The following is a 23,323-nucleotide window of genomic DNA, read 5'->3' on the forward strand; positions in this document are numbered from 1 at the left end:
AAAAAAATAATTTTTAATTTTTTTTTATCTGCTGTACTTTTTTTTTTTTTTTTTTTTTTTTAAAAAATTTTTTTTTAATATTTTTTTTAAATATTTTTTTTTTTTTTTTTTATTTTTTATATTATTTTTTTAATTTTTTTAAACATTTTTTTTTATAATATTTTTTTTTAGGTCTATAAAGGTTCGAAACATTTTTCAAAGTTGCACTTACCTCACTGATAAAAACAAAAATATTTATTAGCGAACTTTTTAAGTTGAAAAAAATTTCAATTTTCGCCCGAAGTATTAAAAGCAGCTAAAGAAATTTCCATTTTTCTGATCTCAACTGCCTCCAAAAAGGCTGAAAATGTAAAATTTCACAAAAATTTCTTAAAATTAGGTAAGAAAAAACTTTTTTTGACCGAAACTTAAAAAATCGATAATTTTCCATCAACTTTTCTTGCCTTTGAAGGAATTTTTCTTCGCACGAATTAGTCATCAACAACAAAAAATCGTTGCACGTAGTTACCATAAATGAGAATTAAGACAAATTTAGAAGGCTGATCAACAATTAAGGGGATTAAAACGCACAAAAATGCCGAGCACAGTAATTTTTGCCATCAATAACGAAGGAAGGGTGAGTAATCTTCGTTTTTTTTAATCACATGATGTTCATGTCCATTTTTGGATTTTTTTCAATAGATTTACGCTCTTCCAACAAACAGTTCAACATGGCGTGAATTTTTGTATTTGGGACTTGAATTCAAGAAAATTTCTGCTGTAAATCACTTTATGTGGGCTATCGGAGGAGATCGTCAAGTTTATGTGCATGTTCATGGAATTGACACGGGAATTCGTGTTCGGGAGGAAGTTTACGAGAACGAACGATGGAATCCAATTTCGGGTTTCACAGCAAAACTTTTGCCCACAGATCGTTTTCACTTTTCAAACGTCGATGGAACAGTAAATCGTGAAATCGATAAAATCCGTTGTCCGTCAATGGCATGGCAATGGGAAGGCGAATGGGAGTTAGAGTTGACTTTGGAAGGGCAACCTTTGGATCACGATGGATGGACTTATGCTGTTGACTTTCCCGCGACGTATCATCCGGAGAAACAATGGAAATCTTGTGTTCGACGCAGGAAATGGTTCAGATTTCGTCGTTATAGTGCTCTGAATTCGTGGTGTGCAATTGCTCCATTGCACAAAGATGCGACGGAAGAACCTTTTATCGATGTTGCGATCGGAGGAACGAATATTCCGGGCGCTGAAGACGGGATGTTGGCAGTTTGGGCAATCACGTCGAATGGCAGAGTAGTATTTCGTACGGGAGTTTCGCATTCGTCGCCTGAGGGTTTGAGATGGACTCTTGTGAAAGCGCAAACGGGCTGTGAAGCATCGCAGATAAGTGTAGGAACAACGGGACTCGTTTGGTGCAGTTTGTACAATGGAAGAGCGATGGTACGAAGCGGTTGCACGAAAGACAATCTCATGGGAGACAATTGGATTGAAGTCAAACCTCCGGAAAATGGTTTGAAAATTACTTGTGTCTCTGTCGGAAGGAATTCTGTGTGGTGTGTCACGAATGACAATCACGTTTATTGGCGACGTGGCGTAAAAGGCGATATTGCAGGCGTAAATGAGGATGCGGCAATCGGAAATGCGTGGGTTGAGATGGTTGGAAATATTTCACAGGTCTCTGTTACGAGCAACGATCAAGTTTTCGCCATCGGGGCAGAAGATAGAGCTTTGTATTTCCGTTCGGGCGTTACAAGTAGCGATCCAACAGGCAAAAAATGGCGACAAATCCAATGTCCGATGCAAATGTCACGTACTTCGAGCATAAATTCGCTTGGAAGTCGTCGCAGCGGTTCCGAATCCCCGAATTCAAAGCATAAAAGTATGGGAAATTTACTTAAAGAACGCAACGACGAAAGCCCAAAACCCGCATTACCCGATTTTGATGAAACTTCTCACTCAGCGCCAAATCAAAACTCCAAATATAAACCTGAATTATGGAAAAAGCCGTATCAGTCTCCTCCGAGCGGCGGTAGAATCGATGAGGAAAAAGACAATTATATGGTACCAAATAGTGCGCCGCTTGAACATGTAATTTCCAGCGAAAGAGTCATCGGGAGATCTGTGAGTCCTGTGCGTTCTGTGGGAAGTGTCGTTGCAACAGAAGCGAATCCCGACTCAGATTCGATCGTTTTTGAAGGAGAATTTTCCCGTGATAGCGGAATTTTTGGCGAAGATGATGTCGTTGATCATATTGGAGGATCGACATGGACAATTGACAGCAATGCATGGACTGTTGTAACGTCGGGAGCTGTTCAAATTGACATAAATCAACTTCCAAATTGGTTTAATGATACCTTTGGAGTGACAACTGCCGAAGAATTTAAGCAACCATGGCGTTTGAGTATGTTGGAAAAGTTGAGAAATGTGAATAATGGGATTAGAACAGCTTTTGGCGAATATGAAAAAGCTATTGAGATGAATTCGTGGGTGAAATCGGGAGAAGCTAAAGTTTCCAAACCTGGGAAGCCATTTGAAGATTGCTTGCTTGAACTTGAATGGGTCGATACACAAGGTTTGTACTTCTTTATAAATTTTTTCCAAAATTTTCTTACTTTCAAATTTTTAAAACATTTCTCAACTTTTCATAATTTTTATTTTTTTTTTTAATTTTTCATAATATTTTAACTTTTTAAAAAAAATTTAATTTTTAATTTAGAAAAAAAAATCAATTTTTCATAATTTTTAATTTTTTCAAAAAATTTCAATTTTTCATAATTTTTAATTTAAAAAAAAATCAATTTTTCATAATTTTTAATTTTTCAAAAAATTTCAATTTATCATAATTTTTAAAAATTTTTCAGTTTTTCATAATATTTTTATTTTTTAAATAAATTTATTTTTAATTTTTAAAAAATTTTCAATTTTTCCTAATACTAAAAAATATTTTCATAATTTTAAGTTTTAAAATTTTTATTATTTTTTTTTAATTTTGAAATTTTAAAATATTTCGAATTTTTGCGATATTCTAACAATAGTTTTTTTTTTCATTTTAGGCGCATCAGGATCAGGCACCTTAACTGTTCTCTCGAGCGACGGAGTAACAATAAAACTCCAATTTTCGTTGTCAGAAATTATGTGTGTCGCAAGTTGCAGTGAAGCATCTACGCCACGAATTGTCATTCATGCGCCTCGTTTACCCAATGGAACATCTCCCGTACGTTTCCAATTCAGCGCTGAGAGTGAACAAGAAGATTGGTTATCCCATTTGACGTCTGTTTGTTGCCAAATTAACAATTTAAGCGGAAAACCTTCGGAAAACTCGATTTGGGCAACTTCCGTGCTCGGAGATGTTTTCACGTTTGATCCAACGACCCTCAATACGAATCAGTATAACGACGAGAAGAAACAATTTTCGCAGGAAATAGAACTTTCGGCTACAGAAACGCCTTATACTGTTTCTTTGTACAACGGAATGACAAAAGGCACGGAATTAGAGGTTATTGGTTACGTTTGTCCTGATGCGGATCAAGTGAGATTCGATTTGTTGACGTATCCGAGCAAAAAAGGCGAGAGACCTGATATTGCGTTGCATATTAATCCAAGATTCAATGAAAATACGCTCGTTTTCAATACAAAAGAGAAATCTGAATGGCTTGACGAAGTTAGAGATACAATGTTGACTTTTGCTCCCGGAGCGGAATTCAAATTGACGATAAAAACGCTTCCGAATGGCTTTGAAGTGACTGTCGATAATGTTGTGTATCCCATTTATCATTATCGCACGAACCCGAATGGCGTTGTGAGCTTTTTCAGCAGCGGACGAGTCAAAATCTTCAAAATTCGGTATCACAGTCCTTCGGTTATCATGTGCCCAACGGATTTATTTTGGCGTCAAATGGGAGGACACTTGAAAAAAGTCGAAACTTGTAAAGCAGGCGTCACGTGGGGCATTGCGAACGATAATACGCCATATTATTACACAGGCGGATGGGGAGGACAATTTCTGAAAGGACTCGAATCGAGTACAACGGGCATTCATAGCTTGACAGATGCGCAAAATTATTACATTTACGAGAATCAACGATGGAATCCAATTTCGGGATTTAGTTCGACGGGACTCCCAACTGATCGACATTGTTGGAGTGATGTTACGGGCAAACACAAACGCAGTAAGGATCATGTGAAGGTTCCGTCAACGCATTGGCATTGGATTTCCGATTGGATGGTCGATTTTCATACGCCGGGCGGTGTTGATCGAGATGGATGGCAATATGCGGTTGACTTTCCTGCAAGTTATCATGGCAAGAAGAATTTTACGGATTACGTGAGACGTCGCAGATGGTATAGAAAGTGTCAGTTGAGCACAACGGGCCCATGGTATGAAGTTGGAAATGCGAAAATTGCAGATGTTTCGTTATTTTCGAGCGGAGAAGCGCCAAATTATACGATGAATGTGTGGGCGATTGCAGTTAATGGAGAAGTTTTGTTGAGACGAGGCGTGACAGTTTCTATTCCAGCGGTAAGTTTTGAACTTTAATAGAAACTGAAAAAAAATTCTTTGACATAGTTTTGTTTTGAAAACTAAATCAAGAAAAAAACTAAATCAAAAACTGTGTCAAAGCAATTTTTGTCAAATCTTGCTCCAAATGAATAAAAATTTGTCAGAGGGCTCTAATTTGTCATTTTTAATCATTTTTTAACTCAAAACTGCAAAAAAATTGAAACTGAAAAAAAAATTTTTCTTTGTCATAGTTTTGTTTTAAAAACTAAATCAAGAGCAAAAAAAACTGTGTCAAAAACTGTGTCAAGCTATTTTTGTCAAATCTTGCTCCAAATGGATAAAAATTTGTCAGAGGGCTCTAATTTGTCATTTTTAATCATTTTTTAACTCAAAACTGCAAAAAAAATGAAACTGAAAAAAAAATTTTTCTTTGACATAGTTTTGTTTTAAAAACTAAATCAAGAGCAAAAAAAACTGTGTCAAAAACTGTGTCAAAGCTATTTTTGTCAAATCTTGCTCCAAATGAATAAAAATTTGTCAGAGGGCTCTAATTTGTCATTTTTAATCATTTTTTAACTCAAAACTGCAAAAAAATTGAAACTGAAAAAAAAATTTTTCTTTGACATAGTTTTGTTTTAAAAACTAAATCAAGAGCAAAAAAAACTGTGTCAAAAACTGTGTCAAAGCTATTTTTGTCAAATCTTGCTCCAAATGAATAGAAATTTGTCAGAGGGCTCTAATTTGTCATTTTTAATCATTTTTTAACTCAAAACTGCCAAAAAATTGAAACTGAAAAAAATTTTTTTCTTTGTCATAGTTTTGTTTTAAAAACTAAATCAAGAGCAAAAAAAACTGTGTCAAGCTATTTTTGTCAAATCTTGCTCCAAATGGATAAAAATTTGTCAGAGGGCTCTAATTTGTCATTTTTAATCATTTTTTAACTCAAAACTGAAAAAAAAATGAAACTGAAAAAAAAAATTTTCTTTGACATAGTTTTGTTTTAAAAACTAAATCAAGAGCAAAAAAAACTGTGTCAAAAACTGTGTCAAAGCTATTTTTGTCAAATCTTGCTCCAAATGAATAAAAATTTGTCAGAGGGCTCTAATTTGTCATTTTTAACCATTTTTTAACTCAAAACTGCAAAAAAATTGAAACTGAAAAAAAAATTTTTCTTTGACATAGTTTTGTTTTAAAAACTAAATCAAGAGCAAAAAAACTGTGTCAAAGCTATTTTTGTCAAATCTTGCTCCAAATGAATAAAAATTTGTCAGAGGGCTCTAATTTGTCATTTTTAATCATTTTTTAACTCAAAACTGCAAAAAAATTGAAACTGAAAAAAAATTTTTTCTTTGACATAGTTTTGTTTTAAAAACTAAATCAAGAGCAAAAAAAACTGTGTCAAAAACTGTGTCAAAGCTATTTTTGTCAAATCTTGCTCCAAATGAACAAAAATTTGTCAGAGGGCTCTAATTTGTCATTTTTAATCATTTTTTTAACTCAAAACTGCAAAAAAATTGAAACTGAAAAAAAAATTTTTCTTTGACATAGTTTTGTTTTAAAAACTAAATCAAGAGCAAAAAAACTGTGTCAAAAACTGTGTCAAAGCTATTTTTGTCAAATCTTGCTCCAAATGAATAGAAATTTGTCAGAGGGCTCTAATTTGTCATTTTTAATCATTTTTTAACTCAAAACTGCCAAAAAATTGAAACTGAAAAAAAATGTTTTCTTTGACATAGTTTTGTTTTAAAAACTAAATCAAGAGCAAAAAAAACTGTGTCAAAAACTGTGTCAAAGCTATTTTTGTCAAATCTTGCTCCAAATGAACAAAAATTTGTCAGAGGGCTCTAATTTGTCATTTTTAATCATTTTTTTAACTCAAAACTGCAAAAAAATTGAAACTGAAAAAAAAATTTTTCTTTGACATAGTTTTGTTTTAAAAACTAAATCAAGAGCAAAAAAACTGTGTCAAAAACTGTGTCAAAGCTATTTTTGTCAAATCTTGCTCCAAATGAATAAAAATTTGTCAGAGGGCTCTAATTTATCATTTTTAATCATTTTTTAACTCAAAACTGCAAAAAAATTGAAACTGAAAAAAAAATTTTTCTTTGACATAGTTTTGTTTTAAAAACTAAATCAAGAGCAAAAAAAACTGTGTCAAAAACTGTGTCAAAGCTATTTTTGTCAAATCTTGCTCCAAATGAATAAAAATTTGTCAGAGGGCTCTAATTTGTCATTTTTAATCATTTTTTAACTCAAAACTGCCAAAAAATTGAAACTGAAAAAAAAAATTTTCTTTGACATAGTTTTGTTTTAAAAACTAAATCAAGAGCAAAAAAAACTGTGTCAAAAACTGTGTCAAAGCTATTTTTGTCAAATCTTGCTCCAAATGAATAAAAATTTGTCAGAGGGCTCTAATTTGTCATTTTTAATCATTTTTTAACTCAAAACTGCCAAAAAATTGAAACTGAAAAAAAAAATCTTCTTTGACATAGTTTTGTTTTAAAAACTAAATCAAGAGCAAAAAAACTGTGTCAAAAACTGTGTCAAAGCAATTTTTGTCAAATCTTGCTTCAAATAGATAATTATTTGTCAGAGGGCTCTAATTTATCATTTTTAATCATTTTTTAACTCAAAACTGCCAAAAAATTGAAACTGAAAAAAAAAATTTTCTTTGACATAGTTTTGTTTTGAAAACTAAATCAAGAGCAAAACTAAATCAAAAACTGTGTCAAAGCCATTTTGAAAACTATTTTAGATAAGATTATTTTTTTAGAAAAATTTTTTAGAAAAATTTTTTAGAAATAAAAGTTAAATTTTTATTAAATTAATTTTTTTTTAATGGATTTCAAGTTTAAAAAAAAATTTTTTTTTCAATTTTTAAAAATAATTTTTTTTTAATTTTAATTTTTTGTAATTTAGACCGCAAAACTAATTCTCTTCAAATTTTTATAATTTTCGCAGGGAACTGGATGGGAGCACATCTCATCGGAAACCCCAATGACGTCGATTTGCATTCACGATGGTCAGGTATGGACAATTGGTAAAAACGGCGCTGTTTTTCGTCGCATCGGCATCAATTGTGACAAACCTTGTGGCGAAAATTGGCAGAAACTTGAATCAAACGGGATAATTTTCAAGCAAATTTCTCTCGGAGCAGCAGGATGTTGGGCAATCGATCAATTTGGCAAACTTTACAATCGCAAAGAAATCACGTCAGTTTTCCCCGAAGGTACCCATTGGCATCCCGTCGTGAATTTGTGCACGGATAAATCGCATTACGACGGAAATATGTCGTTCAAACACGTTTCCGTGGGAGAATATGTTTGGGCAGTTACAAATAATGGATTTATCTTTAAACGAGTTGATACGACAGCAAATCAATCGAATCCCGAATACGGATGGAATATCGGTATATCGGCGAATTTCCAACATATTTGTGCAAAAGCGTTATAAAAAAGTAGATTTTGATAAAAAAAAAATCATTTCTTATTAGTTGTAAAAGTATTTTTGTGATAAAAAGTGTATTTATCGATGTAATTTCCTCAATAAAGCTGCTTAAATCGATTTCCAGCCATTTCAAATCAACTTTATTCAATAATTTCAATTGGTTCGATGTCTTTTTTCCATTTTCGCTGCAATTTTTTCGCCAAACTGCGTTGTTGATGCTCCTTAGTTGCTAAATGTCGATTGTATTGCGACACATTTTCCAATGTAACTGCACACATCCTACATGAAAAGCCTCTGTGCATGACCCTCAAGTGATGCAGTCGATCATTTTGTGTCTTAAATTGCATTTCACAATGCGGGCATGGCGGAACTGTGTTTGGACCTTTACAATGCTGCACGTGTTTCTCCAAAAAACAGATTCTCTTAGTTTTGTACTTGCAAAAGGCACATTCATAGAACTCCTGATTCGTGTGTTTCCGTTTTATGTGTTTCTCGAGATCATGTTTGCTCTTGTTGGCCAGAGAACAGTACTCACAAACGTATTGCTTGAAGTGCGTTTGCAGATGTGAGCTAAGATTTGCAGCAATAATCGTTTTTCCGCACAATTCACATGTCATAAAAGCGTTGTTGTCGTGATTTTTCACGTGAGAATTATATCCTGATTCACTTGCGAAGCGTCTTTCGCATTTCAGACACGAAAGTAAGGCAGGTTTATTGTCTAATACGCGATTTTTCGAGTAAGCTTCGTATCTGTGGTGTTGTGCAAGATGTAATTTCAGCACTTTTTCATTCAAAAGCATCGTCGGACACAACGGGCAAGCAGTTTTTAGTTCGTTAATTGATGGGATTCGTCGAAAAGATTTTTTCAAACATTTTTTTATGTGAGCTTTGAACACTCTTTTGTTGGGAAAGTCATTTTTATGCTCACAAGTGTCTGATTCTTCATCGGAAATGGGATTTTGAACGGGTTCTTGTATTTTATACTCTTCTAAAAATACCTCCTTCTCTTCGACTTTTGGCGTTTCTGTAATTGCAGCAGTTGATCTCAACTTCTGAAGAGCACATCTATTGACATGATATTTGAAAACTCGTTCATTTTTGTTGGGAAATACATTACAGTGCTCACAAACGATTGATGTTACTGTTTCTTCTGCAATTCGTTCATATCCTGCTTCGTTTCCATCGATTTTTGTAGTTTTTGTACTTGTGTCGACGAATTTCAACAGATTTTGCTTCACAAACTCATAATAAATGGCAAATTTGGAGATATAATCATAACAATAGGAGCAAATTGGGACTGCTTCGTCTTCGGGTACCTAAAAAGAAACAAATTTTTTAAAATATTTTCCGAATTTCTGACAAAAACTTACCGTAAATCCAATTTGAAAGAAGATTTCTTCAACTTTTTGACTGAAATCCTCATTTTTCTGTAAAAATTTGGGATTTTCTTCGATTTTACACAGGCAAAAACGACAAATTACCTCATCCATGGTTTGTTTTGATGCTTTTTTGACAGTCAGCTGTTCGTTTGAGTAACTGTCGTGAGTCACCAAATGTCATCGAGATCTCGGATCTGCGTTCTACCGCCATTCGAGTGCACGAAACACACGAGAAAAGACGTAATTTGAAGCATCACAGCACGAAAAAGGACAAAAACCCATCGAGTAATGGCAAAACGTCTCATTCCGGGCATGATCAAGATCCGCAACGATCAGGTCTTTACGCAATTTTCCAAATCTTATGAAGATACGCTGGATCAAAACAACGTCACGCCAGACGTAATTCTCAAAATTGGCAAGGAAAAGTACGAGTATTATTGTCATCGAATTATGCTGGCATCAGCTTCGAATTTTTTGCGGATGGTTTTGCGAACTGCGACGCCGGGGACAATTCCCGTCATTATCCTGCCTGATGTCAATTACACTGTTGTCGATTATGTCCTGATGTACATCTATTACGGCGAAGTGCAAGTGCCCGAAGTAAAATATGCGGATTTTGTCGAGGCATGCAAACTGATGGATCTCAAGGCGCCCATTGACGAAGTCATTCAATTTGTAGATGACGACGAAGACGAAGAGGAAGAAGAAGAAGACGACGAATTTATCGATTCCTCCGAATATGGCGACATCGAAGCAGGCGAAATCCAAGATGTTGAATTTTTAGACGGCACCGAAAGTCAAAATTCACAAGAAACCGACACGAAACCAAAAATACAAAATCCTCCGTTGCCACAGCCGAAACATTATCGCGTAAGTCTCACAGAAAATAGTCGAATTGGGCAATACCAACCGCAGCAACGGATGCGAATGAGTAAGGGAGGGTCCAAATTCGAGACAAAACGAATCGATGCGACGCCAAGTGTGAGAAAAAGAGCGCAGGAGTGTCTCGTATTGAGTGTTCAAAGGGCCTATAATTCATTGGGGATCGTAATTTCGGCGATGATACAGACGAAAATCAAGGAATCGAGATTGGTAATTGAAAATAATCAGTTGGTGCGAGGCATAACATGTTGCGGCATTTGTAACTTCCAAATTAACGTCGCTTATCGGGTCAGTCGAAATACGGGTTTCATCGTTTACTCTAATCATTCCTTAAAACAGCATCTTACACGGAAGCATGTCAAGTATTTGAACTCTGTCTAAACGAAAAAAAGCAAAAAAAATTATTGAAGTGAGATATAATTGTTAAGATTCTCATTTTTATCGTTATCTCTTCGCGAAATTAATTGTAACATAAAATAAGATTTAATTTTTTTTGAAGATTACCAACAGATAAAATAAAACATTGAAGATTTTAATTTTAAAAACGATAATTTGTAAGAATTTCTAAAATTTTGAATAAAATTTATTTTTTCTTTAAAATTAAGACCTGTATATTAAAATAAAAAGAAATATCTTGAAGTATTAAAAATGCAATTTAATTAATTTTTGGAATAACAAAAAATTAAAGAAAATAATTTTAAACTGAAATTTTGAAAAATTAAATATTTTTTACAAAATTTATTTATTTTTAATTTTTTTTATGTTTTATTATAATTTTTTTTATTTTTTGTTTATATTTTTGTAATTTTTTTTTATATATTTTGTTTTATCTAAAATTTTCATAATTTAGATATTAAAAATTAGAAAATTTTATAGATTAAAATATTTTTCACTGAAAATAATTTTATTTTTAATGACAAAATTTTCTAATTTGAGATAAAATAAATTTTTAAAATTATGTATTTTTTTTCGTTGAAAACATGTTAGCGAAAAAAATTGAAGAAAAAAAATTTAAGTCAAAATCCTCTTATTATGAGGGCTCACATACCGATTTTTCAAAATTTTTTCAACTTTTGTAGATCACGGTTCTCCAGCTCAAATTGAAGGTTTTGGCATTAGAAACAACTTTTGTTTTGGACTTTTTCTAAATTTTGCGTTTTCGATGTACAGGAGCCATTTAAAGATGTTAGCAAAAAAAATTGATGAAAAAAAATTTAAGTCAAAATCCTCTTATTATGAGGGCTCACATACCGATTTTTCAAAATTTTTGAAAATTGAGCTAGATCACGGTTCTCCGTCTCAAAATGAAGGTTTTGACATTAGAAACAACTTTTGTTTTGAACTTTTTCAAAATTTTGCGTTTTCGATGTACAGGCGCCATTTTAAGATGTTAGCTTGAAAAGAAAAATTAGAAATTCATTGAAATTAAAAAAAAAAATTTTAACGAACAAAAAACATAATTTATTTTTTTTTATCTAAAATTTTTTATAAAATTTATAAAGAAAGATTTTCAATAAAAAATATTTCATTTTCTGACAATTTTGGAAAATCTTTCAAATTTTCGCATGTTGACTCGAGCGACTTTTAAGCGGTTTCTCGTTTGTTTATCGACTCGTATATTTATGTCTCAAACATCAAATTCTCCGAAACCACAAAACCACAAGAGAAAAATTAAAATCGATGGACGCTTTATCGCAAAAAGAAATAAAATTTCAGCACAACGGAGCAAATTCCGTTTTATCTTCGGCTTACGTTGAATCTCACACAAACGACTGTTACGCTCCCGATGTCATCCTCAAAATCGGTCCTGAAAAATATCAATTTTCCTGTCATCGTCTCGTTTTGGCAGCTGCGAGTCCTTTTCTCGCTGAAATTTTGTCAACAACGACGCCGGGAACGATGCCTGTGATACTTTTGCCCGACGTGAACTTCTTTGTGGTCGAATATGTCTTGACTTTTTTGTATTACGGCGAAGTTCAGCTACCCCAATCGCAGTATTCGGACTTTGTGGATGCTTGTAAACTCTTGGAATTGCAAGGACCAACGGATAACGTGCAATTAATCGACGTTGAAGCAAATGAGAGTGACGAGGAAGAAGTCGACACACAAATTGATGTCATCAAAGAGGAGCCAATGGATGAAATTGAAGAAAATTCGAGTTATCCGGAGCATAATTTAACAATAAGTGCAGCATATTCGATACAAAATCATGATGAAATGAACTTTAATCGTACATTAATTGTTCCAAAAAAGGAAAAACGCGCCAAAGAGCTTTATATTACACGAGCACCCATCACGCCTCAATTACGGATTCAAGCGAAACAACGACTAATGCGATCTCTCGAACGAGCTTATACTTCTCTTGGTATCCCGATCACGGAAAGAATCGATCAAAACATCAAAGATTGCAATATTGTCGTGGAAAATGGCATTTTAGTGAGAGGAACGCACGTTTGCGGGGTTTGTGAGCCTTTTAATCCCAAAGTTGCACAATTGAGGTACAAAATTTACTCTTCCGGCAAGGGACATGTTACATTCATGACGGACTCCTTCAAGTTGCATCTCAAAAAGAAACATTTAATCACGAAATTCATCAGTTTTTAATAAAAATCCCTACTTTTTTAGTCGTTCACGGCGATTATTACTTTCCTCAAAGGCGTTTTTTTCGTCGTCATTTGCAGTTGTTTCAAATTTTCTCGTCGAATCTTCGCTTCGTAACTCATTTTTCTGTGTTCCTCGCTTTTTCGATGATTTTTGAGTGCTGTGACACTTTCTAAACGCATATCGCATGTCTTACAAACGTATCCGAGATGATATTTTTGCACGTGATACATTCGATCGCTTTTGGATTGAAAAGTTTCGCCGCAATGTTTGCATGGGCCCACACTTTTAGGTCCCTTACAGAAGTTCAAGTGCTTTTCCATGGCAGTTTTATGTCGAATTTGCTTGAAACAGTGTTGACATTCGTAACTTTGGGGTCTCTCGTGGTTTAATTGAATGTGTTTGACCAAATCGCATCGATTTCGGAACTTGTGCGAGCAAAATTCGCAACAATAACGTTTGAAATGCAACTTGAGATGCGTTTTTAAGCTACTTGAAACGATTAAACGCCCACACAACTCGCATGTCATGAAGCGATTTGCTTCGTGATTCTTCAAATGAGCCAAAAATTCGTCCTGTACCGAAAAACGACGTTCACAATGAGGACATTCGATAAGTGCTTCAAGCCCTCGTTCAATACGACTTTGGTTGAGACGCTCAAAACGATCGTGTTCCATGAGATGAAGTTGTAAAATGTCATTATTCTTAAATTTAATCGCCGTCGACGGGCATACAGGACATGAAATAACTAATTCGTGCGGTTTTGGGACTCTTCGATACGAAGGACGATCTCCTGTGTTGGTTTTTGGTTGCGGAAACGGCAAATGTTTGAACATATGACCCGTTATTTGAGCTTTCGACACGAAATATTTGTCACAAATATCACAAATGAAGAATTGAGATAACTGTTCATTCACTTCCGGATCGAAAATCTCCCCAGATTTGTATCGTTGAATGATTTCCGTGTCAATTATGAACTCTTCTTGTCTCGTAGCGTCCTCAAGACTTTCGGTAATGTAAGTTTCTTCTTCAGGAATGACATCGACTGTCTCAACAAGCAGCGGATAACTCTCGTAAGACACAATTTCATCAATAAACTCTTCATTTTCGTCTGTTTCTGCGATTTTTATGGTTTTCGGAGCAACTTCGTTTATAAGGAATTCTTGATTTTCCTTTACAGTCTCGTAATAATCGTGAAATTGGTTTAAAAATTTGTAACAAAACTCGCATACGAACACGGAGAGTCCATTTTGCATTGAAATCTAAAAAATTTTCAATAAATGAGATTTTTCAATTAAAATTTAAAATAAAAAACTTACCGAAAGTTCAAGTTCAGCAAAAATATGAAGGGCTTTTTGAAGGAAATCCGTGTCAAGAGCCATATTTCGAGGTTCAACAGTCTCGCACAAGCAAAATCTACAGTTGAAGAGATGGTTTGTAGCCATTTTTGGCTTTAATTTTACTTAAAACTACAGAAAATCGGATGAAAAAGGCTGATTCCCTCCTTTTCCATGCGACGCATCAACAAAAACAAAGGCAACTCACGGTTTGAGTGATGGAACTCACAAAAAATCATCAAAATTTTGAATTTTTTATTCGTTTTTTTTACAATTTTTCTTTTTAAATTTTTATATTGATTTTGCCGTACAAAATTTGTTCGTGAGAGGTAATCTCGAAAACTATACGTCTCAGAGCATATGTTTCATGGAGAAAAATGTTAGTTATGACGTGCCCGATGTTTTTCGCGAAAAATAATTTTAGAAGTTGAAAACTTCAAAAAAATTTTTTTTCTATTTTTTTTTATATTTTTTTTTTAAATATTTTTTTTGATATTTTTTTTTTTTAAATATTTTTTTTAATATTTTTTTTTCTATCGACGTTTTAAACTCATTGAACCTCCTTTGTTTTTCGTTAATTTGGAGTGTGCGATATCCGCGCGTTTCTCTTGACTCTTCATTCGATGCGTTTCTGACTTGTAATGATGTTTCAAAGCTGTCACACTTTTCGTTTCTATACCACATGTCTTGCATTTGTATCCAATATGAAATTTTTTCACGTGATAATGTCGATGACTGTTACTTTCGAACGTTTCTCCGCAATGAATGCAAGGCCAAACAGTTCCTGGACCTCGACAAACTGCCAAATGTTCCTTAAATTTAAGCTCGCGACGAATTTTCGTGTTACAACGATCACACACAAAATGCTCAGGTCCATTGTGTTTCGCTTGAATGTGTTTTTGCAAGCCTCCGGGATTCTTGAAAGTCTTTGAACAGAATTCGCAGATGATTTTCTTGAAATGATTTCGCAAATGGGATCGAAGATTTGATGTCACAGTTGTTCTTCCGCATAATTCGCATGTCATTAACTCGTCTTTTTCGTGTTTCTTCAGATGTAGCTGAAATTCTGCTTCGGTTCGTAATCGACGTTCACATTTCGGGCATGGAATGAGAGGCAAGAATCCTCGCTCCAAACGTTCACGATCGATACGTTCGTAGTCAGCATGTTCCTTCAAATGTAACTGCAGGACACGATCATTTTTCATTTTCAGCGCATCTGAGGGACATAAAGGGCATTGAATCGTCAAAAGTTCTTTGGGAGTTGGGTTTTTATAAGATTCCTTCGATAACTCCCACGAATCTTTACATTCGAACAAATGACTTTCGATCCGTTGTTTGTCAAAAGTGTAAAAATTACAAAAATCACAGATGAAAAGTTGTTCTTTTGAGAATTTTTCTCTCAAAGTCGCATCCAAAGAGGCTCCTTCCTTAATTCGTTGAATGTTTTCCTCCGAAATCCATAAATTTTCGATATTTTTCGTTGAAATTTCCTCATTTGAATCATTTTCGTCATTTACTTCTATATAATTTCCAACTTCTTCGACAGTTTCTTGCCATTCCTCGTAATTATCTTTTACAGAACAACTTTCCTCAAGCATTTCTTCGAGCTCTGATGTTAATTTGTCCTGATTTTCTGCTACCGTGATGAAATACGAGTGAAATTGGTCGATTGTGTTGTAGCAAACGACACAAACAACGAATGGAAGTCCATTTTCTTCAGAAATCTAAAAAAAATGATTTGAAATTATTGTAAACAATAAAAATTAATAGAACTTACCTCCAAATTCAATTTATAAAAGACATCTTTGGTTTTTTCGATAAAATTCTCTGTGCTGAGGATATTAATTGACTTTTTGCATTTACACAAACAAAATCTGCAAATATTAATTGTGGTTTCAGACATTTTTCCAATAAATTTTAATTTATTTTTAATGGAGAAAAATGCCGCAAAAAATGTAAACAAACATGACACTCAAAAAGTCACTCGAAAAAAATTGAGTCACTCACTGAAATCAATTGAATTAAATATTTTAAAATTTTTTTAAATATTTTTAAATTACATATTAAAAAATTATTATTTAAAATTATTTTATAATTAATTTTAATTTTTTGTAATTTAAATTTTTTTTTATTTTTTTTTTTTTTTTATTTTTATTATTATTTTATTATTTTTAAATATTATTTAAAAAATTTAAAAATTAAAGAAAAAAAAATTAAAAATAAAAAAAATATTTTTAAGTAAAAAATTTGCTAAAAATTGAAATATTTCTTAATTTTTTTTTAAATTCTTAAAAAAAATTTTCTGAAAATTTATTTTATAAAAAAATCCAAAATATTTTCGACCGTTGAATCGCTCTCATTCAAAAATTTTCTGTAATATAATTTGTCAGAAATTGCTTAATATTTCATTGTTCGCGTAACGAAATGTGCATCTTTTATGGTAATACGAGCCCAAAAAACTGATTTATGCACAAAAATTAATTATCCGGAAAAACATTTCCCATTGCGTGCATGCCACGAACGTTAATTAATAATAAAACATGTGTGCCCGTATATAAAAGTGTAGATAAAAGTCAAATAAAATTATCACGTTATTTGATACGATAATCGAATCAGTAATTATTTGGTGTATTGTGTCGCTAATTTTAAAACAAACAAATGCGAAATTTCCCATATGCATTTTGATATATGAACTAATAAATTGAAAGGAATTGTTATAAAAAGTTTTTGTTTTGTTGAAAAAGTTCATGCGAGATAAAATTTCATTAAAAATTATTTAACTACAGAGTCAATTAGATGTAAGCTTAACGAACTTAACTAATAAAAAAAATAAAATTGTATGAAAAATTTAATTTTTGAGCTCATTGTGCTCATATTGTTGAAAAATAATTTTAAAAAATGATTAAAAAATGAAATTTCAACAAATTTTAATTATAAAAGTGAATTCAAATCAAATAAATTATTTAAAATAAAATAAATTAAAAAAAAAAATATAAAAAAATTATTTAAATGAAAAATTTAAATCATAAAAAAATATTTTCATGCCTTTTGATCGTCAATCGATGTTATCAATGCTCACTTAAATCGAAAAAACCGTCCATAATTGCAATCATTGTACACAAAGTACTTCTCCAGAGCGAGTAATTTCCCTCATTAAATTCTGATTTCAAATCCTCTTCTGCGGAAAAACGCATTTTATTTATAGAAAATATATATTTTTCCTGAGAAGCTGCACAAATCACAGAAAAGTCATGTTTACCATAACTTTAAATAAATTACCGCCTTCCCATTACCATCTCCATCATCTACAATTGTTCCGCGATTCTCTTCTCTCAGATTCACCTATTTTCGTGCAAACATCTCAATATCAAAAATTTTTCCTCCCGCACCTTGATGTGTTCATTCACTACGTTGCTCCATTTCCATTCGAACCGACTCGTACCGAAAATATCATAGATTATATTTTACATAAATAAACAACGACGAGAAGCAACATGTTGTTGTTCTGTACATGTTCGTACGCTTCACATACGGAAAAAGTTACATGGAGATGCCTGGTTTTCCCGAACATCATCGAATACTACAAAAAATATAATAAAATAAAAAATGTTAAAGATTCCCAGACATAATCTTACTACATGTTCTCGTGTTCACTACTTACGCTACAATGTTCCCAATGTTTGATATTATCAACAGTTGTAAAAGTGCATTTAAAACATCATTTTATAGACTTGTCGTTTCTACGGGATTTCCCATCGATACAGCGTCTTTTCACGCATGTCCATTCAAATTCATCTCTCCCGGGGCATCTCTCCGAAACATTATCCGTCACTTTTTTCAACTAAATTTCCCTAAAAATATAAAAAATTTATTAAAAATGAATTTTTGAAACATAAAAAAATAATTAAATTTAAAAATTTCTCACAAAAAACGCGAAAAATTGTCAAACCGGAAAATTATCTACGCCACTGTCCCTTTCGTACGCACAAAATTTTCCTGCACGACTGATAACAGGTTCGCTCGTTCATTTTTCCCCAGTCTAGTTTCAGTCGTGGCATTGTTCAGACGTGCTTTTGAAAAACTTCCCTCTTCTCGAGAGTTATCAGTGAATTAAACTGATACCAAAAAAAAAAGGGAAAATTACTCATCAAATATTGCGCTGGAAGCAAACATATTGTGCACTGTTCAGAATTTGCCAATAACGGAATTATTATTATTTCATGCAACAGCTTTTACCATTGAGAACAAAGAGTCTGGAGCTGTTTTTGTCGGAGATGTGTGTCTATACACACGCGAAAACCTGTAAATCTAAAAGAGCATAAATAATGAAAAATTGTGGCAATTTTATTATTGTGAAAATTTTGTGTGCCAGAAATCTCCTTCACAAGTATTTGAGAAGAAAAAACAAACAAAAAATTACTTTTTTGTGTAAAAAGCGATAAATATAAGAAAATAAATAAACTTTGTGTGAACTTCTGGATTTCTGACGCAAATCTTCGTACGTGATGAAAAAACGAAGGAAAATCATTAAAAAAATTGTATCCGGTAGATTTTGAACTTTTGTATGCATCAAAGGGAAATTTGCTATTGACAAGATATTTCCTGTGTATCTGAACGTTTAATCAATTAAAAGTTTACATCTTGATCGATATTTAAAACAAGTTTTAGTTTCTGTTCGGATTTAACAAATGCTAATTGATTTATCTGCATTTTCCATATAGTATTGAGTTTCAAACACTCGAGCAAGAGAAATAGTTTCATTTCTCGGTAAGAACTCTTGAAACAAAAGAGATGCACAAAATTTGCATTTTTGCTGTTTTTGAATAATTTTGCACCTGAACAAAGTGCATTTATGCCTCGATTTATGCCGAGACAGAAATTTGAAATTCTAATGTTGGTCAAATGCTCAACAACTCTGACCCCAAAAAAAAATCTATCAAATTATTTTCCAACCATTTTTCTGACATAAATGAGATGATCCGAAAAATATTTATCTCTCAGGTAGAAAAAAAAAGATATTAATAAATGAGTACAGACAAGTTTTTTTTTCACGGTAATTATCCGTGCCATTAGTTGCGTAATGGGACAGTTTTTCGGACTATACTCATAAAATGATATAATGAATAATTAAGATTTGTTTATGACAACACACACAGAAAAACATAGAGTTTGTGTGATAAATGGCGGAAAAAATGCTTAATTGTTAGTTATGAGCAATGAAGCGAAATTAAAAAAAAAGTGAAAGAAAAAGCAACCAAGCCTTTTATCTTATTAAACGTTTAGTCTAAAGGACAAATAATTGGATAGATAGATCGAGATGGAATTTGATACGATTAGCTGATAATGAGATTTTTAGGGTAACAAATCGATTTCTGGATGGTTTTATCTGTCACATGAATAATGTTCAATCCTATTACGAATAATTTTGAAATTTGTTGCTTTAATCCTCATGAAAATTATTAATTATTATGTTATTAAAATTATTTAAATTGCTTTTGAACAGTTGAATTTAGTTAAAAATTTTATTCCAAAAAAAAATTAAAAAAATGGCAGAACGAATAGAAATTTAACAAAAATTTACAATATTTTTTTAATAAAAAAAAATTAAATTCATTAAATTTTTCGAATTTTGATTCAATAAAATTTCAAAGCGAGTTAAAAATCGAAAAAAAAATTCAACATGGAAAAGAACTTTAGCTGATTGAAATATCTTTGAACACTTGAACCAACTTTTTTTAAAAATTTTTTTTTTAATAATATTAAATGGAAGTTTATACGCCAAGTCTCACAGTAGCTATTTATATTGAATGCATGATAGTTTGAAATTCTTATAACGCTTTGATACATTTCTCCTTTGGATGCTCGTACAAAAACTGACCATCAACGCAATAAAATATCGTTTTTGAAAAGGTTTCTTGAAGTATTAACTCTTGACTTCATCTGAACAATAGAAAAACGTCTTATTGAATCATCTTCTGCTCAACCTGCAATAAAGATCATATGAAGTTAAATGTTACTTTATAAAAATACAACTTACGGCATTTTTTGATTTATTTTCTGATCTATAGTTTTAAAAAAAAACATTTGAAAAAAACTTACCTGAAATTAATTATTTACCCTAAAATAAAAAAATCTTTTTCTGCAAAGAAAAAAATATAAAAAAAATAAAAAATGAAGTTTTCAACTTCTAAAACAAATGTAAATTGAAAAAAAGTAAAAAAAACTCATTTGTGGTTAAAAAAAATATTTGAAAAAAATTACCTGAAATTGAATATTCACCCTAAAACAAAAAAAATCTTTTTCTGCAATGAAAGAAGAAAATGCAACGCCATGCAAATTACTACATTTATAAAAAAAATAAAAGAGTGTTAAAGGAGTGTCATGTCTATTTGTCTGTTCGTTTGAGTCTGTCTTTAAGTGCACAGGATATTTGCAAAAGTAGTCAACGAAAAGGAAAATTTTCCACATTTCTTATAATAAACTATTTCTCTCTCTCAATAAGACGATGACACGATGGCACGACAAACGGAGAAAAACCAACAAAGTGAAGGAACATTCTTTGTGAATGGGTTGTTCGAGAGAAAATAAAAAGAAATCCCGTCTGGTGTCTGTTTTGAAAAGTGCTTTTTCCTTTTTCATCTTTATCTTGCTTTTTCATTAAACACGAAAATCTTTCATGAGAGAAAGCGTCGAGAATGGTTGCTATATGAAACGAAAATTTAATAATAAACAAATAATAATCATAAATAATGAAATTCTTGATAAAACCAGTCACGCAATAAATTAAAATCTCAACTCGAAAGATTTGGTCAAATCAAATCTCGTTGAAAATTTAATATTTACCCAACTGGCAGCAGCAAAATTTTCAACAATAAAATAAATATAATAAAATTGTCTAATATCGGACTCAGTGGTGAAATATACAAATAATATTAAATATCGCAAATATAGTGAAATGAAATGAAATTTATTTTTTGTTTAAAAATAGACCTCTTATCAGTGCAGCAACGCTTGAAGGACTTTCACAAATATAAATAAAAACAACAAGAAAAAAAAATTTTTTAATATAAAAAAATTGTGAACATTCAATGAATGGATGAATGAAGTTCGTGTGTGAGCAAACAGAAACAAAAAAAAAGTACATAAAATATAAATGAATCAAATGATTAAATTCCAATCCCAAAAATAAACGGACGATGAAACGCAGAAGCAATTTACACAGGATGAGGATGGAATTAAATGAAAATTAATCTTTTTTCTGCCGCAAACACACGTTCCCGAACTTTACACACTTTTTATTTTGAGGTAAGTAGAATTTTCGTTGCAGGGAAACGACCGCAAAGCTATTATCATGGTGTTTAAGAATAAAATGTGATAACATTAATTACACCTTGCCACTCTTCTTGTCTTACCTTTTTTTTCCTGCAATTCTCCCTTTTCCTATGTGTGTGATAATAAAATTCTCGTCAGCATCATTTTCATTATTTTATTACTTTTCCCGGTTGAACCAAAGTCTGGAAGCAAAAAAATAGCAAGGTGTTATTTTTATAAAATTTTTATTGTTTTTGCCCTACAAAAGTTGAAAGTAAGCACTTGTGGCAAAAACTATGCGTTTTCGAGCATATGTTTCATGGAGAAAAGTGATTTTTATGACTCAAGGAATGTTTAGCGCGAAAAAAAAATTTCAAAAAATTTTCACCCATATTTAATATTTTATTTAAATTTAATTTTTTTTTTAATATTTTTTTAATATTTTTTTTAATATTTTTTTTTTCGATCGTTTCTGACTTCTTAGATAAAAATTGCACCTGAGAGATTTGAAATTTTTTCGTTTTTCGATCACGTAGAAGGAGTTAAGTGAATATTAGAGACGAATCAAATTCAAGAACTCTCATCTTGAAACGGTTCATGTTACGTTACGCGCTGTTAATTGACTGCGAAGGAAAAAAAGGAACGATAATGACAATATTTACCTTTCCTATAATGGGTAAGGATTGAAACGTAAGATTATGAGGGAGCAAAAATCGGAAAGGATTAAAATTTATGAATCGCAAGTTTATTAAAATTTTACCCAAAAAGTGATGAGTAATCGTTATTGTTTTTCATTATCGATGACTTTTTTGGCATTGCAAATGTTCAAAAGCGCTTTTCATGATTTTTTGTCCCTTTAAAAATAACTTTAACCTTTTTTTTATGGAAATTCCATTTTCGATTAAAATTTTTGAAGAAAATTTAACTTTTTTTGTAAAGACAGACAGAAAATCCTTTGAAAAAAAAAACTTCCAACAAGTTTTTCATGCTTCAAAATCCTTTGCCCGTTAATGGATTTTCTTATTCGTCTGTGTTTTTCGTAACGCTTGGCAGACATTCCCCTTTTTAATGCCTTTTCCATGCAGAATTCCCATTCAACAGACAGAAAGTGTCATGCTTGTAACGATAATTAATTCGTTTTATCACAATTTCATCTAAAAAGTTAATGTTAATTAAAAACTTTTGACATACATTTTCATCCCGGCAATGCACAAGATGATGAGCCCGATAATAAAGTCCTAAAAAATCTGATTAAAATATCTGTTAACGGACTAATTTATGAAATTTTCCCCTTTTTCTTCGTTCTTTCTTATCTTTCACATTTTTTTACTGCTTAAATTTTTTGAATGGAATAAGAACGTTGTCCTTTTAACTTAAAGGCACAGCACGATTTTGATCGATTTTGATTCTGCGAAACGCTGCCCATTAAACTTGTCCGCCTTATTAATTACTTGCTGCGGATTTTTTCGTTACCTGTAGAATACAAGTCACGTTGAGTTAAAGGAAATTTTGCTACTTGTTTATTGTATGAAACGCGGGAAAAAGACATTAAGACGGTGTTGTTGCAGAAGAAGAACATAAAAATCCAAAGTAATAAAAAGTTTCTTTAACAAGATTGATTGAATGGGTTTTCTTCCTTCTCGTTGGGTCATAAAACCAACTGAAACTGATACTTTGTCTGCGATTCGTTGAAATGCCAGACGTATCCACTCGAAACAAAAAATTGCTTTCAAGTACTTTGTTCAAAAACACTCAAAGACCCACATTTTTTTGTGTGAATTTTCTATTTTTAGTCATTTTTAAAAGCGTCTTCCTTTCACGCACATTTTCCATGCACCCAAAGGCATAATTATGCACTTTACTGT

At 32.0% G+C, this 23,323-nt stretch overlaps 5 protein-coding genes across 6 annotated transcripts; 2 read left to right on the forward strand and 3 right to left on the reverse strand.

The window, feature by feature from the left end:
* The first annotated feature begins 248 nt into the window (after nt 1-248).
* Nucleotides 249-8,059, forward strand: LOC134829326 (tectonin beta-propeller repeat-containing protein). Of its 2 annotated transcripts, none has more exons than XM_063842363.1 (5): nt 249-379; nt 452-616; nt 682-2,572; nt 3,054-4,519; nt 7,463-8,059. In XM_063842363.1, exons 2-5 carry the CDS (start codon nt 575-577, stop codon nt 7,952-7,954), a joined length of 3,891 nt encoding a protein of 1,296 aa, XP_063698433.1. In that variant the 5' UTR covers nt 249-379; nt 452-574; the 3' UTR covers nt 7,955-8,059. The 2 variants fall into 2 exon arrangements, with proteins under 2 accessions (XP_063698433.1, XP_063698434.1); XM_063842364.1 differs by having other exon boundaries at nt 3,054-4,377; nt 7,463-7,633.
* Nucleotides 7,887-9,441, reverse strand: LOC134829327 (zinc finger protein 521-like). Its single transcript, XM_063842365.1, has 2 exons — nt 9,319-9,441; nt 7,887-9,264 (listed from the first exon to the last, which is right to left on the reverse strand). The coding sequence occupies exons 1-2, from the start codon at nt 9,436-9,438 to the stop codon at nt 8,089-8,091; spliced, it is 1,296 nt and encodes a 431-aa protein (XP_063698435.1). The 5' UTR covers nt 9,439-9,441; the 3' UTR covers nt 7,887-8,088.
* A 79-nt stretch (nt 9,442-9,520) lies between these two features.
* On the forward strand, nt 9,521-10,786 carry LOC134830792 (uncharacterized). Its single transcript, XM_063844374.1, has one exon. It carries the CDS (start codon nt 9,616-9,618, stop codon nt 10,588-10,590), a length of 975 nt encoding a protein of 324 aa, XP_063700444.1. The 5' UTR covers nt 9,521-9,615; the 3' UTR covers nt 10,591-10,786.
* Nucleotides 10,787-12,830: 2,044 nt separating this feature from the next.
* Nucleotides 12,831-14,317, reverse strand: LOC134829986 (zinc finger protein 271-like). The gene is made up of 2 exons (XM_063843311.1): nt 14,130-14,317; nt 12,831-14,072 (listed from the first exon to the last, which is right to left on the reverse strand). Exons 1-2 carry the CDS (start codon nt 14,253-14,255, stop codon nt 12,831-12,833), a joined length of 1,368 nt encoding a protein of 455 aa, XP_063699381.1. The 5' UTR covers nt 14,256-14,317.
* A 232-nt stretch (nt 14,318-14,549) lies between these two features.
* LOC134831651 (histone-lysine N-methyltransferase PRDM16-like) lies at nt 14,550-16,055 on the reverse strand. Its single transcript, XM_063845445.1, has 2 exons — nt 15,925-16,055; nt 14,550-15,871 (listed from the first exon to the last, which is right to left on the reverse strand). The coding sequence occupies exons 1-2, from the start codon at nt 16,048-16,050 to the stop codon at nt 14,681-14,683; spliced, it is 1,317 nt and encodes a 438-aa protein (XP_063701515.1). The 5' UTR covers nt 16,051-16,055; the 3' UTR covers nt 14,550-14,680.
* Nucleotides 16,056-23,323: the final 7,268 nt, after the last annotated feature.

The sequence above is a fragment of the Culicoides brevitarsis genome, chromosome 2 (genome assembly GCF_036172545.1).
Source record: "Culicoides brevitarsis isolate CSIRO-B50_1 chromosome 2, AGI_CSIRO_Cbre_v1, whole genome shotgun sequence".
Taxonomy (NCBI): domain Eukaryota; kingdom Metazoa; phylum Arthropoda; class Insecta; order Diptera; family Ceratopogonidae; genus Culicoides; species Culicoides brevitarsis.

What these genes read in the sequence shown, in the direction of transcription:
- LOC134829326 (XM_063842363.1), top strand. Translation starts at nt 575, where the DNA reads ATGCCGAGCACAGTAATTTTTGCCATCAATAACGAAGGAAGG. An exon ending in CCATCAATAACGAAGGAAGG is followed by an intron (nt 617 to 681) that starts GTGAGTAATCTT and finishes TTTTTTCAATAG; the next exon opens with ATTTACGCTCTTCCAACAAA. An exon ending in TGACAGTTTCTATTCCAGCG is followed by an intron (nt 4,520 to 7,462) that starts GTAAGTTTTGAA and finishes TAATTTTCGCAG; the next exon opens with GGAACTGGATGGGAGCACAT.
- LOC134829327 (XM_063842365.1), bottom strand. Translation starts at nt 9,438, where the DNA reads ATGGATGAGGTAATTTGTCGTTTTTGCCTGTGTAAAATCGAAGAAAAT. An exon ending in TCTTTCAAATTGGATTTACG is followed by an intron (nt 9,265 to 9,318) that starts GTAAGTTTTTGT and finishes GTTTCTTTTTAG; the next exon opens with GTACCCGAAGACGAAGCAGT.
- LOC134830792 (XM_063844374.1), top strand. Translation starts at nt 9,616, where the DNA reads ATGGCAAAACGTCTCATTCCGGGCATGATCAAGATCCGCAACGATCAG.
- LOC134829986 (XM_063843311.1), bottom strand. Translation starts at nt 14,255, where the DNA reads ATGGCTACAAACCATCTCTTCAACTGTAGATTTTGCTTGTGCGAGACT. An exon ending in TTGCTGAACTTGAACTTTCG is followed by an intron (nt 14,073 to 14,129) that starts GTAAGTTTTTTA and finishes AAAATTTTTTAG; the next exon opens with ATTTCAATGCAAAATGGACT.
- LOC134831651 (XM_063845445.1), bottom strand. Translation starts at nt 16,050, where the DNA reads ATGTCTGAAACCACAATTAATATTTGCAGATTTTGTTTGTGTAAATGC. An exon ending in TTTATAAATTGAATTTGGAG is followed by an intron (nt 15,872 to 15,924) that starts GTAAGTTCTATT and finishes CATTTTTTTTAG; the next exon opens with ATTTCTGAAGAAAATGGACT.